We start from the raw sequence: 19,324 nt of genomic DNA, 5'->3' as shown, positions 1-19,324 counted from the left end.
GCCCATCTTGCATATTTCATTAATTTTGATACAATCAGATTTTTTTTCATCAGGCTGAATCCTAAAGTCCTTATCCAATTTACACACCAATGACACTCCCGATGATTGCAAGGGGAGATATGTCTGTATAAAGTCAGAAAAAACACAAGAGGGCCAGAATATGGCACCCTTACTAATGTGAGTAGTCCCTTTCTCCATGAGTAATCTCACTGATTTCAGTAAGATACTACTCAATGGAATGGTGGCAGAATCTGGCCCTGAGAAAAGACTTCAGGATTTCCCCTAGGAAAAGGGGAGCATTATCACACAGCAACTGATTGGTTTTTTTGCTTCATGATATCACAATAGGCCTGACTCTCATCTCCCCTACACCAGAATATCCATGGAGCTCCTTGGGGTTTACACCTGACTTTCACCAGTCAGAAACCAGGCCCAATGTCATAAATTATTTAATGTTTATATTAGCGTATTGCCAGCTGTCCTGAATTAGGATCAGGGTCCTGCTATGGTGAGCACGGTACCTACACAGATGAAAAAAACATGGTCCCTGTCATGAAGGGTTTGGGCTACCCCATCAAAGCCCAAAGTTTTATGTTACAAGTCTCTTTTTTGCAGTGGAGCAATTAAAAGGATAGCAAAGGAAGTACTTATAAAAAGCAAACACCAGGGCTTTGCCCTCTGAGAGCTCGCACTGCACACGTGGGAAAACGCAATGTGTTCCCCTTCAGACCAAAGTGACCTCAAAGCGAGAGATTATAGGAGAAAGGGAGGGTGGGCCGGAGTCTGGTTTTGTCACCTGCTGTTTTTCTGTCTCCTGTGGATAGCTCTCCATTGATCCCATTCTCTTTGGTTCTAGAGTATGTGCCCTGTTGCCCGCGTTCACCATATCCTGCTTCCTCATCCTCTCTGTATGGAAATCCATTGGCACTTCTGACCAGTCTGGCACCTGCACCAGCTTGCTCCTTAATTTCAGGGGAATGCGGGTGTGAAGAAGCCTCTGTTAGTTGACTTGAAGTCCAGTGCGGTGCCTTGGCTTCATCCTTCCTATCATCTGCCATTTTTCCTCTCTTTCTCTGTCCTGTAATTACATTAGTAAGATAGATCAGCAGTGATCCGGGGATGGTTTCCCCGGCTCATTGTTTACAACCCTAGCATAGCACATACACATTTCTCAACTACATTGTCAGGGAACCCCAAACCACTGCCAGGCAAGGGGTTTACAAGTAAATCAAAGTTCACTTTGCACATGACTGAGTTGCTTTAAAAAAGATTATTAAACTGTACGGGCCAGATTCAGATTGACCTCAATGGATTACGCTGGTTTCTGCCACTGAGTTCTTGATGGAAGATCTTTCATGAATCAGTTTTGGGTTCAGTGAGTTCAAAAACAGTTGGACATAAGTAATGGCAAATGACTCATTCCTCATGGAAACAATGACATCTCCTGGTGATGCAGGAGGAGAATGTGATGATGACTCTTTAGCTACAGCTACTATTATTAATTAGTAGTAGTATTGCAGTAGCACCTAGAAGCTCCAGTTATGGACCAGGACCCCACTGTGCTAAAACAAAAAGATGCTCCCTGCCCCCAAAGAGCTTATAATATACTGCTAGACATGGCAGAAACAATATTCATGAATATTCATTTGGATTCTGAACCTACGTTTGCCTTTACCACATTTAGATCCCTTCTTATTCATGATTTGCAAACGTTCACACACATTTCTTTTGTTCACATAAATGTTTGGGGAATAGCTGCTCTTCATACAAGTCTTTGTGAATAAAGGTATTTATGCATGAACACAAATAATATAACACTTTTCCTCATTTGCTAATCTCCTGTTTAAAATGTTTCATTCATTCCATCAGGGAGCAGAAAAAGTACCATGGGACTTAGGCTTTGTCTTCACTGTACAAAAAAGTGTGGTTTTATATCGAGAGTTAGCTATCTCAATGGACAATCCTAGTGGAGACAAAGCACAGGAGTTTTTACCTCGATATAGCTAGTCGAGCTAAACCCCAGGTGGGAAGGGCGTCGGGCTGACCTTGACTAGCTAATCAGCTACGTCATGGCTAAAGATTACTTGTGCCTTATCTTCACTATGATGTAAAAACTTGATGCAAAGAACACACTTTTTTTTTTATCAGTGAAGACAAAGCCATAGTTGGCCAATCCCAAAGAGCGAACAGTCTAAGAAAGCAGTTTGCGAACAACAGATAGGCTGAAAATGGCTTGTCAAAACTATTCTGTAGATAGTTAGGATAAACAAATGTATTCACCGGAATCCGGATCAGTTTGTAGCTGATTTGCAAACAGAACAAAAGGCTAAATTGTCTGATAATTTATACACAGCAAATAATTTCCGCCACTCTAATCATATATTGACTTTCTGAGCTACTGACAAATTTTTCTTTTAATGAAAAATCCTGTTGAAATAAGAATATTAGTGTTCAGTTACAATAATAATATCAGTCACTCAATTTAACCCACATATAAAAGTGACTAACATATATACTCACCTGCAGAAATATAGCATTGTGTATATTAGGTACTAGATAGCATACTTCTTTGGGGAACACTGGACTGAGTAAAAACCCTATAATATTTTCTCTTTGCTGTAGTGAAAATGGGAAGCTTAGCAAAATCACAAGGTGCATTGGGGTGGACAGAAGGACTTATGCATCTCAGTCAGCCACAAAAATATGATAGTGTTTTATATTAACTAGTCCTTGCCCTGTGCTTTCTCCCAGAGCCAGTGCTAGGCCTAAGCAGACTAAACAATTGCTTGGGGCTGCAAACATCTCAAGGGGGCCCTCGATTTACTTGTTATTATTATTATTTTCATAAGAATTTGCCTGTTTTAGTATTGTATGTGTGGGGAGGCCCACCAAAATATTCCTGCTTAGGGCCCCCAATGGGATAGCACCACCACTGCTTCCTCCTCTTCCTTTATTCTCTGTTGTAAGTCATATCAATTAGGTTTCTTGTTTAAGAGATTTCGGCTCATACAATGAGTGCCAGGAAGCCATGATGCAGTCATCTCAAGTCAACCAGCAGCCTGGAAAATGTTATTGGTGGAACAGAGGAAGAGAAAGTACAAGTTGGTGCCCTCGTGTACTTGAGGCAGTCATCTGCCTTTAATTCTCGTCATGCTATGGAATTAAAAACATTTTGTGATCAAAGTTCTTTCCAGAAACGTGAGAGCATGGGGCAAATTCTTACCGCTGGAGATAACACATTAACACACTGCAAAAATCAACGGACTTCACTAAGGAGGGTCATGTATCTGAGGGCAGAATTTAGCTTGTTCTGTCAAAAAAAAAAAAAAAAAAGAAGTATATACCCAGCTGTGTTCCTTTATTAAACTGAACAAAAGCTAACAGAAATATTGACTCAAAGTTTCCATCCACCCATTCATGGCATTTAGAGCTAGATCCAAAGCTCCTGGGGGTTAATGAGAGTCTTTACATTGACTTCTAAGGGCTTTGGATCCGGCCCATATATCACATTCTAACTCCGGAGGTTATTGTCTCCAAAAGTGAAGACAATACCGAGAATCATCATGTTGAGAGGGGTTTATACAATAGCAAATGCAGGGAAAGCGTTTCTGATCACCATTTTGATAAAAGTGATGGTTACAATCACAGCGCAACAATCCTAATGCTATTGTCTCCAAGTGTCCCTTCCCCTGCAAGTTACACACTTCTTCATTCTCTTCCATTTCTGTGGGAAGGGTATTTGCATTCTTATCCATGCTACAGAGAGTCCTCTATGACAGTAACAGAAGTGCTTTCATCTTTAAAAGTAAATATAGTGGGTGGGTTTCAATGGGAATTATGTGTATCTGGGGGCAGAACTTGGCTCGGTATGCATAATAGATGGTTAGAGAGTGAAACATTGCTGAATTCATTCTAGACTCTGTTATTCATAAAGTGCTCTCACAGTTTATAATGCTAGTAGAAACACTGGGAGTGAGTCACAATACTTCTTTGTATTCACTTCAGGGATGACTACTATCCCCAATGTACAAACTGTACCCCTTATACAAATGGCACACAGGAGAGATGCCATCATGCCCACGTGCACTTTTTATCATGTTTTTACCATTGAATGTATTTAATTCAATAGCAAATTAATTATTCAATTAGTTAATTCAAGGAGAAAAAGTGCAAAGTGGTTAATCACGGTGGCAGTGTTTAAATAGTGTTATGTAAATAAATGAAAAGAATAAAAGGGTCCATCAATCATATAGTTAAAACACATCATTGCTAGAAATTTTAAAAGTCAGTTTGCCTTTTCCACTATAGTTTTCTGGTTTCCTTTCTGAACTGCTATGAAGGCCTTGGAAAATTACAAAGACAGACAGAGCATCCTCTTGAAATGTCATGCTTCCATGGTTAAAATTAATTGTGACATTTATCACCCCTCACTCTTTTCTGATTCCAGTGTTATCTAATTATGATGTAATATGGTACAACAATCTTAAGGGCACGTTCTCTCCCCCGCTGCTCCCTCAGGTTAATGTAGTGGTGGTGGAAGAGTCTGGATTGACAGAATTAGCTATTTAAGTCCTCTGTTTCCCCACAGAATAGCTGTCTGGGAGAGGGAGAGGCAGAGGCAGTGGGGTAGCTATGATACTGGAATGAGACACAAGAGAGCTTAGTTCTCTTCCCAGCTCTGTCAAATTCCCTGTGTAACCTTGGTCAAAGCACGTAATCTCTCTGTGACCCCATTCCCCATTCATAACATGAAGGTAATTTTATCTCCTTTATCTCCCTTGTCTATTTAAAATATAAGCTCTTGGGGGCAGGGACTCTTTTATCCTATATGTATGTACAGCACCTAGCACAATGGGGCCCCATTTCAGCTGAGGCTCTCTAGGCACTACTGTAATACACCTAAATGACCTGGAATAGGTACAGCCCTGGTGGTTGTAGAAGCTGGCTTGTGTTGCTATACCAATGTGCCCGAACCCTGACCCGAAGGAACTACCTCCAGGGAAAAGAGTGTATCATAGTCTCCATGGCCAGTGGGTTCTCACCTATCTGCAGGGATTGCTAATTATCGCTGCTTGTGATGGTAGTTTTTGTGAAGTGGATGTTTTTCCATGAGGAAATGTACTGAGCCCACAACACTCAAAGGATACCAAACAGCTACTGGGTGGCAACAACTTTCAGCTACTGCGCACCTTCCCTCTTAGGAGTTCTGCTCGGTCAGGTAAGCAACACACTGTACCAGAAACAGCATTATATACAGGGCCGGCTTTAGGCCGATTCCCCTGATTCTCCAGAATCGGGCCCCGCGCCCACACCTAAGAGGGCCTCGCGCCATAAGCGCCTTTTTAATTTTTTTTACTCACCCGGTGGCGGTCCACTCCGGGATCTTCGGCAGCATTTCGGCGGCGGGGGATCCTTCAGTGCCGCAGAAGACGCGGAGCGGACCCCCCATCGCCAAAGTGCCACCGAAGTCCCGGACTGCCGCCAGGTATTCGAACTGGGCCCCACGGGTCCTAAAGCCGGCCCTGATTATATAACACTTGTATTTAATTAAATGTTTCCTGTTAAAACAGTAATCAAAGACAATGTTGCAGAGCAAGTTACAGCTGTGGGGTCAACCTTCCCATCCTTCCACAGCAGTAACAAAGGAGTCACAGTGCCATTACACAGGGCAGAGCAGTAACCCCAGAGTCCACCCGTGAGAACAGCATCTCCTGCATGACATGGAGCAGTTCTCTGCAGTGATGCCTTGTGCACTGACTACTGGGTGGAGCATGGATGGCTGACAGAGTGGGCAAGGTGGGGTCAGCTGATACACCACTATGGATCCTCTGATCAATCCACCCATGGAAGGGTCATGATGCAACCACAAAGGCAGCCCTAGACACAGCCATGGAGATACTCTTCACGGACCCAAGTACACGCCCCAGCTATTCAGACAGTGCACTGGTGACAGGATTTGGCCCTGAACTAGGCGTCACACCATCTAAAGGAGAAACCTTGGCCTCGAAACACAAATTATGGTAATAAATAACCACCCTAATATCTGTCAGAATCAGCATTGTGGCTGAAGGAATTTAAATATTTTGCACTTAACACAAAGAGTTAAACTCAGCAGGAGTTTGTGGCTTGACACAGTGGCTTTGCAGCTGTCTCATCTTTTAATGTGAGTGTATATATTTTTGTTGCCCCAAATATTTTCTGACATGACACCTGCTCCCAGTCTCCTAGTCAAGCTGTATCAAACCAAAGTGCTCTGAACCCAGCACATGACAAATGCTTCACACTACAAGTTAATGAAAGCACAGAGCCAGAGTGAACTCTGGGTTTAGTTCTTCCCAATGCTACCCCTCCTAAAATGTCTTCTGTGATCACATTCCTAACAGAACAGTTTTTCAAGGGTGGGATTTCCAAAAGCACACAACATTGGCCTAACTCTGCTCACGATCTAGAAGAAGCAAGCTAATTAACAAAATTACCAGTTGATCCTAAAGTTAGAGGATGCCGGGACTCTATGAACAAATATGTTGCTGGGTAGAATTATTCATTGCTCACAATCTGAGACCCTCTTCATCTCAAGCACCACAGGGGACAAACGGGCTCCTACAGTAACTTATACTTATACTGTACTTCTTCCTTTCCCACCGTTCAAACTACTAGTTTGCAGGGCCCCCGAGAATGGGTTCGGGCCCCGGTGAAAAATTTTTCAGGGGCCCCCCAGCAAGGGCGGACCGGCTAAACAGGGCCGACGAAGGGGGTGGGAAGCTGGGCCCGGGGCCCCCTTCCAGACCGCCGGGCCCCAGTAATTTGTACCGGCTTTCCCCACCCTCGTCGGCCCTGCTAGTTTGCAGTTAGTTCCCTGTTTCTTTACAATACCAGCAAGACTATGTCCCTAAATATAATTTCTTATCTGTAAAACCTGCAAAGAATGTTTATGTTACTCACATTTATGATTATTTCTTTGAGGGTTTTGCCCCCATAAATTGTAAACAATTAGCCAATAGCTGTGCATTTCTCATAGACTATTTTATGCTTAAAATATTCTCTATTTTCACTATTCCTTTGACTACAAAATAGATGGAAAAAATGCAGAGATGCTTGAATTGTGGGCTGAAGAAAAGAACCTTGTTGTGTAAAGACTGAGAGCATTTACTGCAATCTCTATCCTTACCAGAGCTGAAAACAAGGAATGGCTCAAGTCTCCCAGGTGGTTTATGAGACCTATAAATTGGCACTGCAGTAAGCAGGAAGCCAAACAAATCGCTACTCATTTTCTAGTGATTTTCTTCTCCTTCTTTCAGAGGTATCCTCTTGGTGCATCTTAAGCTTTAAATCTTCTCCTTCTTTCAGAGGTATCCTCTTAGTGCATCTTAAGCTTTAAAACCCTCCTTACGTTTCTCTCTATTGGTCTAGAAAGCAGTGCATGAAGGAAGGCAGAAGAGGGGTGAGATCACACAGTTGATTCTATCTATGTGGTCTGTATAGCCATGGACTTGAGGTGTGGGACTTGCTGTAGTCTTCTGACTTGGAGTCAGACTTTTGCCAATGAAGGAATAAAAGTCAGCTTTCCAATTCAGATTGTTCCCTTTTAAAAAGGCAGAAATAGTTGATGTAAACCAAAGGAAAACAAATCATACTGCTTTTTAAAAAAGTCTCTTTTAATGGGTTTTGGATGTACTGGTTCATTAAATACTCTGTTGATCTTATGATGAGGTACAGAGTTTAATCACTGTGCAGTGTGTTTGCTCTACATTATATAATCTACTGTTTTTCATTTGCTTAGTTAGAAACAATCAGAGCCATTCTTTTAGACTAGCTATTTTGTCTTTCCTTCAAGTACAAAGGGCCGAATCCAAAGTCCATTGAAGGCCAAGGAAAGATTCTTATTGGGCATTGGATGAGGCCCAAACTGAGTCTACTCCTTGTAAAGAAAAGCGCAAAAAATGGAAACCAGGGAACCAAAAATTAAAACCTAGGCAAAGTGTCAAAGGTATCTGTCCTTCTCCTGAATCACAAAATTAAAGGCACAAAATTGGAGACTATATTTGATTTTTAAGCCCAATACGGAAGGTCCTTCCAATCTAATTACTAGGGGCCTTATTCTGATTTCACACTAGTTTTACAACACGGTAATTCCATTAATGTCAGGGGAGTTACTATGGATTTACACTGGTGTAAGAGCAGAATCTGGCTCTTTGCTTCTACGATTCTGTGATTCACTACATTGTCCTAAGTCTCATTTCCACTAAGGCCCATTTACATTGCCAGTATTGTAAATGGGAATCAGACCCGCATATATTTAGGGCTCACCCACTTATTGTTTATGGTGGAAATATCAGGTGCAATGAGCACCTGAAATACAGATGCACTTGTTTGTTTGGCACAAAAACTACAAATTCTAAGTGAACCAATAATTATTAAAACAAGAACTCCTGACAGGGAGTTGACATAGACTAATATTATACAGATTATCCTTTACAGATGATTTCTAAGAGCCAGTGCTGGGTGGTAATTGCAACCCAGGCAGCCGCAAAAAATGAAAGGTGGGTGCCAAGGGGAGTATAGAAGGGGTGAAGATCATCTTTCACTGGTCGAGGACTCTTGACCACAGCATCAAACCTGTGAGCTCTGTGCCAAAGATGAGTGTGCTGTCACTGTAGAAGGACTGCCCCTCTCCTTCTGGAAGCAAGGCCTTCTCCTAGAAAAATCAGGAGCCCTTTGTTGGTACTCATAGAAGGAAAGGGAGGCCTCTGACTGGAGGCTGACTCAGTTCTGGTGTGCTTCCCTTTCTGTGATGGTGTGTAGAGAGCTAGAGGCATTGTCCTGCAGTCCGCCAGTGTGAGGTGCTTCATCAGTTCCTGAATTTAAAAGGTCATGGCCTTCGAAAGGCAGGTCTTCAATAGTGGCCTGATCCTCTTTTGGGATGACTGCAATCAAAATGTTCTTCTTGTAGTGACTGCTGTGGCCATAGACCTGGTTGCAGTGCCAGAGGCATCCAATGAGGCCTGCAGAGCTGTCTTCATCATTAACTGGCCTTCTGAAGCCACTGCCTTCAATTCATTTCTGATCTCTTGGGGAAGCCTCTTGGACAGTTGTAAAACCTTGTCCCATTGCATAAATTCATATTTAGCCAGCAAAATGGGACAATTGACTATACAAAACTGAAAAGTAGCAGATGAATAAACCTTCCTCCCCAGCAGATCCATCTTCTTTGACTCCTTCTTCTTCTTCTTCTTCGTATGGCTGATGTAAATGTAAAGCAACAATTATAATTTCACATTTAGATGGTTAAGCCAAATAATTGCATCTAGAGTAGCAGAGCGTATTGTTGTGATGCCCCTTCATATTTGTGAATGGGGCATTGAGTTGTTATAGGTTCTTTACCCCTAGGAGCTTGTGAAAGTTAAATTTTTGTGAGCTGCTGTTACATTCAATGATCTAGGTACCAGGTATGTACAAAAGTATTCCTATCCCTTAGGAGGAATTTTGTACTTCTGATTTGCCCTCTTAGGTTATGTCTACACTACAAAGGCTATACTGGGATAGCTATGCGGGCATAGCCCCATAGTGTAGACAGAGTCTATAGGCCCTATACTGGGGTCGGCAATCTTTCAGAAGTGTTGTACCGAGTCTTCATTTATTCACTCTAATTTAAGGTTTGACGTGCCAGTAATACATTTTAACGTTTTTAGAAGGTCTCTTTCTATAAGTCTATAATATAGAACTAAACTATTGTTGTATGTAAAGTAAATAAGGTTTTTAAAATGTTTAAGAAGCTCCATTTAAAATTAAATTAAAATGCAGAGCCCCCAGACCGGTGGCCAGCATCCGGGCAGTGTGTGCCACTAAAAATCAGCTTGCATGCCACCTTCGGCACACGTGCCATAGGTTGCCTACCCCTGCCCTATACCAACCGAAGGAGTTTTTCTGTAGGAACACCACCTTCCCAAACAAAGTTAGTTATGTCGACGGAAGCCTCCTTATGTCAACATAGCTGTGTCTAAGCTAGGGTGTTGTCAGCATAGCTACATTGGTCAGGAGTGTTTTATTCATGCCCCTGACAGACGCAGTTATGCTCATATAATTTTTCAGTGTAGCCCAAACCTTGGATGTGGCCAAGATATATGCCATAAATCCTTAGCAGGTTCGAGAATGCCTTCATTAACAGGAATGGCTGAACAACCCTGGGCTATTGGGTGCAGAATGTCAAACAATTTATGAGATCTCTCCTGGACAACCTCCAGGGGCATCTCTATGGTGTTTGTCATCCTTTTAAAGAGATCCTGGAAGTCTCTGAAGTCCTCTATACTGGACATGTGTAGTGAAGGCACAGCCTTATCAGGTGATGATGAGGATATGTCTAGAGAGGGATAGGCTGATCATTATATTCTTCCACAAGGTCTTCCTCCTCACTTTAATATGCTGGTAACCAGTTTATAGGAGTTTCTGTTGGGATGATTGATGATCCCTAGCAAGATTCTTAGAAGCAGTCAACTTTACTCTAAACCTCAATGAAGCTGAATAAGGAAGGAGCAGACAGAAGATGCTGAGGGTTCTACAGAGGCCAACATATACCGCATAAGAGAAGGGCATATGATACCACAAAGATAGAAACCAAGGAGAGCGAGACAACTCTGAAGCATTTGCTCTGCAGCAATAGGGACTTTCTTCAAAGCCACTCTCAAGGATTAGTCTAGGTGAAGGTGGAGACCTCCTAGAAGAACGCCTATTACTATACAGAGATGAGGATGCCAATGAAAAAAATCCTCTAGTGGAGGAGCACATCCCTAAAATATAGAATGAAGAGCCTCGGATTTCACATGAGAGGTAGCCACCAGTGTCGTCAAGGATAGACAGATATTTTCTTCTTCAGTAATGTAGGCTCCCGTGCCCAGAAGAGTTCTGGATACAGCAGACAAAGGAGAGATATCTGACAGTGGGGATTCCAGTTCCAGAATAAGTGTAAGGGCCATACCAACAGTGGTACCATGATGACAAGTACCAGCGCTAGAGTCCCAGAAAAAGTCAAGTCCAGATGTAGTACTGACAACTAGGAGGTATACAGCATCGATGACAATGGAACCGAGGAAGTAATGCTGGTCACCGAAGGTGCAGGATGTAGTACACCGCTGAGGAACACAATCCCACAGTCTTAGAAGACTCATGGTACTGTTGCAGTTTCAAAGGAGTCTGCCATCATTAGAATCATAGAATCATAGAATATCAGAGTTGGAAGGGACCTCAAGAGGTCATCTAGTCCAACCCCCTGCTCAAAGCAGGACCAATTCCCAGCTAAATCATCCCAGCCAGGGCTTTGTCAAGCCGGGCCTTAAAAACCTCCAAGGAAGGAGACTCCACCACCTCCCTAGGTAACGCATTCCAGACCCCTAATCATTTTTGTTGCCCTCCGCTGGACTCTTTCCAATTTTTCCACATCCTTCTTGTAGTGTGGGGCCCAAAACTGGACACAGTATTCCAGATGAGGCCTCACCAATGTCGAATAAAGGGGAACGATCACGTCCCTCGATCTGCTGGCAATGCCCCTACTTATACAGCCCAAAATGCCGTTAGCCTTCTTGGCAACAAGAGCACACTACAACGCTCAGCCTTCTTCTTGGTCAGTACTGGAGATGGTGATCAGTGCTGAGCCCTTCCTGGAGATCTTTGTTCTTTCCTGCCTTGGGCAGCAGGGGCCACTGACTCACCAGAAGAGCGCTGATGAGAAGGCTCAGAGTGTTTGCTAGCAGCATGAGGTCTCTTAGAACCAGCCAATTTCTTAGTTCCCAGACTCATGTCTCTTGTAGCCAGGGAAACTGACTTCAAAGCAGGCAGAGACCATTCCCAAGGGGGTACCTCAGAGTCAGACAGATTTTTTCTACCAAGAATCAATTTAAACGGGCATTGCAAGCCTTCTGTGTGTGCTTAGAAAAAGAAGTACAAGTGGCACACTTGCTAAGGATGTCAGACTTCCCATAACCGTTCACTAACAACACTCTAAACTATCTGAGCAACAGGGATGCAGGAGGACGTCACGGCACCACCTTGCTACAAGGGGCATGAGCAGGAACTGAGTGGCAGTTGGGAATGCTCTGCCTTTTATAGACTGACTGTAGGGGATATGAGGCTGTACGTGCGCGTGTTCAGACCCTGTGGGCTGAAGAATTCCAGGCATATGTGCACAAGGTGCTCATAGCTACAGTGGGCAGGTGCGCGCACACACACACACACCTTCCCCCACCCCCCCACACAGACACAGAGTCATCCAAACATTTTCGCAATCAAACAAAAGACTCGGTGTAGATTTGGGTTCAAATGCAGTGATGGATTCTTAGGTTGGTTCTTAGTTAATCTGAACGTACTCATTATCCTTCCCCATCATCTGAATTTCAATAGTGCCTAAGATCCCTAATGATGGACCAGGACCGCCATTGTGCTAGGGGCTGTACAAACACAACAAAAAGGTTACATATCAATAACTGAAATGGGAAAGAAGCTCTCTTAACGAGTTTGCTATACAGTACTGCTCAGCCAGAAAGGGACTAGAAGCCTAGAAGTGAACTTTCTGATTAGAAATGCTCTAGTGTTCTTTGCCTAACTCCCCACTTGCCTGTCTTTGATTGTACTGGAATAATCTAATTGGAAATTAAATCTTTCTACCTGGTACATTTGGTTTCTTTTATTGAATGAATACATGGAGATTTTCAATTCTACATTAAGGTCTTAGTTAAATAAATATGTGTCTTGATGACTTAGTCCTTATTTGCATTTTTACAGTTTGGCTGTTTTTCACTACTAATGTAATTATAAAGGATTCCTGCTTCCTTTACTGTAAAGTATGCTTTCAAAAAGCTGGGAAGAACCAGAGAAACCCCTTCACTTAAGCAGATTTACCAGTTTCCAGAAAGAAAGATCCAATTATCTCAGTCAGAGAGCATGTCCCTGTGCCATTTGTGCCCTCTGCTTTTCCATGCCTCCATCCTCCCCAAATGGTCACTTTAGGACATTGGCAAGAAGAAACTATACTTTCCATTTCAATGTCGCAACTGAGCTACAGCCCCTGAACAGCAGCACTTCAGGTACAGGTATCCTTTAGAATGGGATTTGCAAGATAAAAGAAAATGCTTAAAATAAGCTGTTACTTTACCGCCCTGGAAAAGAACATAAGGATTGAGATGTTCTTGCCCCCTTCACAACAGAAATAAACCTGCAGAAAAAAATCTAGACTCACATAGGAAAAGGCAAAAGGTATTTTGTTACGAGAAGGTCTCATTCTCTGTTCACAGAGAAAACTGATAGTCAACTGCAGTTCTCTCTGAGTGAAATTCACCTCCCTACCCCACCCTGCACGAAACCCTATTACATGGGCATTGTCCAGGAGCCTATCTAGGAATCCAGGGACAATTCAGCATACGGCCGGACTGATGCTGCCCTCAAGAGAATCAATGACAAATCTTTCAGTGATAAAACTTGACATCTGCAAGAACAGAATTGGGATCTGTATAAGCGCAATGCTGCTACAAAGAACCTGGCTCGGCACTGCGTGACGTTCATCAATATTGCATTCTCTTGCTCACCATCAACTTGATAAAACATTTTACACTTTGGGAAAGATGCTCAGCTATTTCAAATGGTAATAACTCCCCTGACCATAATGGATCTGTGACAATTAGCACCCGCTCAGGATCTGCCCCCTTTTCTTAAAGTGAACTGCTTGACTCAGCCACCGTTCCATAAAAGAGAGTGCCTTAAGAGCCTACATCAAATGCTTTTTGGGGCCTAATGCCTTGCCAATTGAAATCAACAGAAAAACCATTCAAGAGTCTGAAAAGCATGGAAGTCAATGGGCTTTGGATCAGGCCCTGTATTTATAATCTGTGCCTCCCACTAATTATCCTGAATTAAGTGACATTTTTCACCATTCTAGAAATATTGACAAATACGTTACACTTAAAACAACAGCAAAATATTTTGTCTGGCTTCCAAGATCTCAACATTTTTGCCAGCTGAAATCCTGCCTGAAACAAACATCAGCTTGTTAAGAAATAATGAAAATAAATTGGGTTTTCAAAAATAATATTTTTATTAAAATTTTTCGTGGGAATTTAGTGCTTGTGAAAGCTGCCGTACTGACAACCCTGGAGACATAAGGGTCCTCTGCTTATTCACTAGACACGAGTTGTACAAGTTTCCCAGCCTTGTACCTGCTAACATTCAGGCCCGCATTTTCCAGCGTGGCCTCTGAAACTGTGCCAACAAAACTGTGTTTACATTTGCATATGCACATTAGCTAAATAGCTGTGCAGCTTCGCAATTTACATATGCAAATGCATATTTGTGAAGATGGAGCATGGGAGGGGGAGTATGAACAATTGCAAGGGTGACACTTTGGAACACGCTCTTGAAAATTTGATTTTCATTGTTTTTTCTCAGGCATGTTGATTTGATTTTGTGTCTTTTCCCTCAAGAGGCTCCATGATTCATAGCAGCTTGGGTCTGGTTGCTCTGAACATGTTTAATTGCGCTAATATATATTCTCCAATGACCACTCTCTCCCTGCAGAACAGGAGTAACTCTTATTAACTTCAGTGGGAGCTATTCCTCTCCTGGGAAAGGCAAACAGGGCCACTGCTGCAGATCTGCTGCATACTCAAATGATAAGCAAATGCTCACTTACTTGAGTTCAAAATGAGGACATTAACTACACTGAAAATTCATATCCAACCCCCTGTTTATGTGAATTAATTTCCTTTCCTTCCAATGAGGTCTCACTATACACAATATATTTCATTTTCACCAGGCTGGGGCAGAAGGTTAGGATGTGGGCTCTGGGGTGGGGCGGAGGATGAGGGGATTGGGGTGCAGGCTAGGAGGTGGGGCTGAGGGGTTCGGAGTGTGGGAGGGGATATGGGCTCTTGCTGGGGGTGCGGGCTCTCGGGTGGGGGTGGGGATGAGGAGTTTGGGGTATGGGAGGAGGCTCCGGGGTGGGTCCAAGGTGTTCAGGATGCGGGAGGGTGTTCCTGGGTGGGGCAGGGGGTTGGCATGTGGGAGGGTGTGCAGGGTGTAGGCTCTGGGAGGGAGTTTGGGTGCTGGAGGGGGCTCAGAGCTGGAGCAGAGGGTTGGAGTGTGGGAGGGGGTGAGGGGTGCGGGCTCTGGGCAGCGCTGACCTCACTCGGCTCCTGGGAAGCAGCGACATGTCCCTCTGGCTCCTGGTGGAGGTGCAGCCAGAGGGCTCCGTGTGTTGCCCTGCCCGCAGGCGCTACCCCCGCAGCTCCCAGTAGCCATGCTTTCTGGCCAATGGAAGCTGCGAAGCCGGCACTCAGGGTGGCGCCTGCAGGCAGGGGCAGCACACGGCGCTTCCCTAGCTGCCCCTTCACCTAGGAGCCAGACATGCCGGCCACTTCCCGGGAGCTGTGCGGAGCCAGGCAGGGAGCTGCCAACAGCAGTGCCGACCGGAGCTGCCAGGGTCCTTTTCGACCGGGCGTTTCAGTCGAAAACCAGATACCTTGCAACTATAAGCACAGAGCAGAATTCTGATGTGCAACTTTTTCACTCATTCCAGACTTTCCTTGCAAACCTATAGATCTAACACTCCCCAAATCCCATGGCAGCTGGACTACTGTGGGACATTGTGAGAGACGCCTGAGTCAAGAGCATGGTCAGCATTTTCTGATGTACACTCCCTGACCTAGTCCCCCAAGATTACTCCTCCCCTTTGGACGAATGCTTAGTGTGGGCTGTGGAGAGAGTGCAGTGCATGAGACTGGAGCTGGTTATGATAGAAGTTCACATTACTACTGCTTCTGCACCATGAATCTGTGCATATTTCTGGGCTTAGAGGGAAGAGAGCCTGAAGGAGAATCTATATGAGCCCAATATGCTGGAAACATTATTTAAGTATATTTCCTCTATATGAAAGTATCACTTTGGTAAATGGGACCCCGGGTGATCTGTTGTCCATGAAATTAATGCATGAACATTAATTAAAATTAATTAGACCTAGGAGCCACTTCATATATATAATTACAAGGTTTGAAACATTTTCAGAGAGCAACAACTGCCTCACATGAGCCCAAGGCCAGCTCCAGGCACCAGCTTGTCACGCAGGTGCTTGGGGTGGCCGCTCCGGAGAGGGGCGGCACGTCCAGGTATTCGGCAGCAATTCGGTGGACGGTCCCTCACTCCGCCTGGGAGCGAAGGACCTCCCGCCGAATTGCCGCCGCAGATCGTGATCGCGGCTTTTTTGTTTTGTTTTGTTTTGTTTTGGCTGCTTGGGGCGGCCAAAACTCTGGAGCCGGCCCTGCATGAGCCACATTCCCAACTCTTTAAAAAGTTATGCCTCCCCCTATGCACCTGGCACGTTACCTCCCCTGAGAGCCACAGCAGACGCTAGAAATGTAACCATCAACATGTATACTTAAATGACAGATCGCCTTGAATATTATTCATAGTGTCCCACTCTGGATTAAAATCCAAGATGGTGACAGCAAAGAGAGCAACAGACCCTGCTCAGTTCTCTTTTGTAACTTACACTTGTACCTGAATTTCAATTTGCAACTGTCAAACATACAATTCCCATGAGACAGTCTCTCAATCTGTATATGCAGGGTTATGTCTTTCCTCCAGTTAGCTCAGGTTCATACTTGTGGTGCCCCTAATGCCCCTCTCTTCTACACACACAAACCTCTCACCTGAGTTTGATGGTGCTTTCAACCTGACCTAGCTGGCACAGTTGGGGGGTGTGGATCAGACCCTGGGTTCTACTTTCACTCGGGACGATAACCCACCACATTTTGCTGTGAGGAAGCAGGCGAAATCACTCAAATGCTGATAATCCCCCAATGCCTTCCCACCATTCCCCCTGTGTGCCCAGAAGGACAGACAAGTTCTCCCACAATTCACTGGAAAAGAATCACACAGTGATTACTGCCGCACAATGAAACATGGGATGTGCCGTATGACACACCTAGGGGAGTGCAGCACCAGTGAGCACATAGTAAGTCAGGTAGGGCTTTGCTGTGAGGCTGCACGCACCCAGGCTAATCTGGGAGCAGAACACCCTGGTTAACTCTGCAGTGAAGACACCCCCACAGCTAATTAGGAAGCTTAGTCACGTCGTTCTTCCAACACTTTTGGGGAAAATATTGGCAAGAGAATTGAGAGGCAAAGAGCCTGACATGATTATTATTTCCTAGGCTGCCTGTCTCCTGCCAGTCTTGGGTTTCACAAACAAGGCCTTGGCTCAGTGACTAAGGGCAATTACCCTACAGATTTACTAAAAGCTCAGCGATGAGGTATGTGCGTGATATCAAGAAAGGACCCTTAAGGCAGGTGCGCTGCCTTGCTGGGTGCAAAAAACTCTCACTAATGTCAATGAGACTTCCACCCAGATCAAGGGCCCTTTTTCTGAGAATGCTTTCAGCAGCACTTAGCAATCCTCAGCCACACTGGGCGGTCATTCTAGGGGTAGCAGTGGAAGCAGAAATGTCTTATTGTCTAACAGATTTATTGTTTATTCATGCTGTAAAAGGGCATCCAACAGAGGGAAGCTTGTTCTCAGGTCTCTATGTCCAGAATCACACGCATCTTTGCTTCTCGGTTACGCTATTGGAAAACCTGAAAGGCAGGGGGAACACTAACCTGAGACTGTTTTACTGCAGTCCAAAAATCTAAAAAAGAGACAAGAGGAAGGCCTGGAAAACTGAAGGGAAAGAGACCATTTGCAAAGCATGCATGCATCTATATTTACAGTAAACTTGAGTGAGTACTGGAATTTTCTTCTCTAGGGAATGTACTGAGCAATACTTGTGCCATGACATTCTGATCTTATAAAAAGAGTGGGGTCATATCACGTCCACCCATTGATCTCTGGCAAACAAAAGCACACAGGAAACACCCACTTAAAGAAAAACTAGCTTTTTATAAGCTACACATATATACATGCACACACTTGTGAACATGTCTGTACACAGACACACACACAAGCCCTCATATCTTTATAACTGTAACCAAGTACCTGTAGATATTTTGTGCTACAAAACCTTTAAAAAAAAGAAAAAAGAAAGAAAAGCAAGCAAACAAGCATAGAATTTTGAATATTCTACGATGTGGTATTTCTCCCCTGCCAAACCTTTTTCCACCATATTTACTTCCGGCTCAAAAATTAAATTAATCAGTTTCTCCTCTAGTTAGTTTCAGAAGTGTGTGTGCATGTGGGGGAGAGCAGATAAGTAAGCAAGAGGAATCTGAAATGGAGGTGGCTGATCCTGCAGTCCTCATCCTCAATGGGAGCTTTGCCTGAACTAAGACTGGAAGATCAGGTCTCAGATGGGTATTGGGGAACAGTGGAGTGGCCTAGGCTTACAAGGATCTAGGGCCTAGGCTTACATGGATCATGTTGTTGGTTCAGTTGGTTTTATATTTGCACTCTGATGATTAATGTTTTGCTGTAATTTTGTTGTAATTCTAAAATCTTTAGTAAAGATTTTTAAAAAGAAAATCTGGGCATCTCAGGCCCAGAGGTGCTGCGGAGCAACCTGAGCTAATTCATCTGAGACGTATGACCACTCCTAAATCACACCTGACTGAGGACAGCAGCACTCACCGTCACAGTACTGAGCCTTTCGAATGGGCATTTGCATGCTTTCCCTGCAAGTTCCCATTTGCACAGACAGTTACCTAATTTGTGTAGCCATTTGGGCTTCTGTGAATAGCTCTATTTTTCTGAAGGTGCACCTGTCACCCCCAACTCTGAAGACCTGACATTCCCATAGGTAGTAAATGGCTTTCGTATTGGGTTTTCAATGAGAGGGAAAATATGAGCCTGGGGCACGGGAGAGGGAAAGAGTAAGAAAATTGCACAGAATGGAAGAAGAAGAGAATGTCCAAGAAACAAACAAACAAATGATACAATATGATGGATAAACAAATTCAGAAAGTGGGGACAGGTTTGTTGATAAATGTTATAGTCAACTGCTTGACCACATTTTGGTTTTCTATGAAATATATTCCAGAGACAAAATAATCAACATCAGTCAGGTCTACAGTACAGGACAAAGGTTCAATTTGATACCAGTCTCCAGGAAGTCGTCTCACGCACAGTTGTTACAATCACCTTATGCAGAAAGTGTGCTCCTAAAGTCATCTTTTTATACCCTACCTGTTTACGAAGAAAAGGTACTGTACATATCATCTGAAACAAGATTTAATCAGTCAGCTTTCTACCTAGTACCATGGTATACCCTTTATCTCTTTATTCTGAACACATGCATTCCAGGTATCAAAGGGCATGAAGGCATCTCCTAGGTATGTTCTAGGGTGGAACAATCAT

At 43.8% G+C, this 19,324-nt stretch overlaps 1 protein-coding gene across 1 annotated transcript in view; it reads right to left on the bottom strand.

Annotated features, from left to right (window-relative positions):
* Positions 1-3,247, bottom strand: part of LOC135972145 (microtubule-associated protein 2-like) — a 957,474-nt gene extending 954,227 nt beyond the window's left edge. The window contains exons 1-2 of the mRNA XM_065561255.1: positions 3,224-3,247; positions 797-1,078 (exon numbers count right to left, since the gene is read on the bottom strand). Coding sequence (XP_065417327.1) covers positions 797-922 — 126 coding nt within the window. The 5' untranslated portion in view covers positions 923-1,078; positions 3,224-3,247. The remainder of the gene's footprint in view (positions 1-796; positions 1,079-3,223) is intronic.
* Between the last annotated feature and the right edge of the window lie 16,077 nt (positions 3,248-19,324).

The sequence above is a fragment of the Chrysemys picta genome, chromosome 11 (assembly GCF_011386835.1).
Source record: "Chrysemys picta bellii isolate R12L10 chromosome 11, ASM1138683v2, whole genome shotgun sequence".
Lineage (NCBI taxonomy): Eukaryota > Metazoa > Chordata > Testudines > Emydidae > Chrysemys > Chrysemys picta.
The sequence above is the reverse complement of the archived record's forward strand: the minus strand, read 5'-3'. Positions and strand labels throughout refer to the sequence as shown.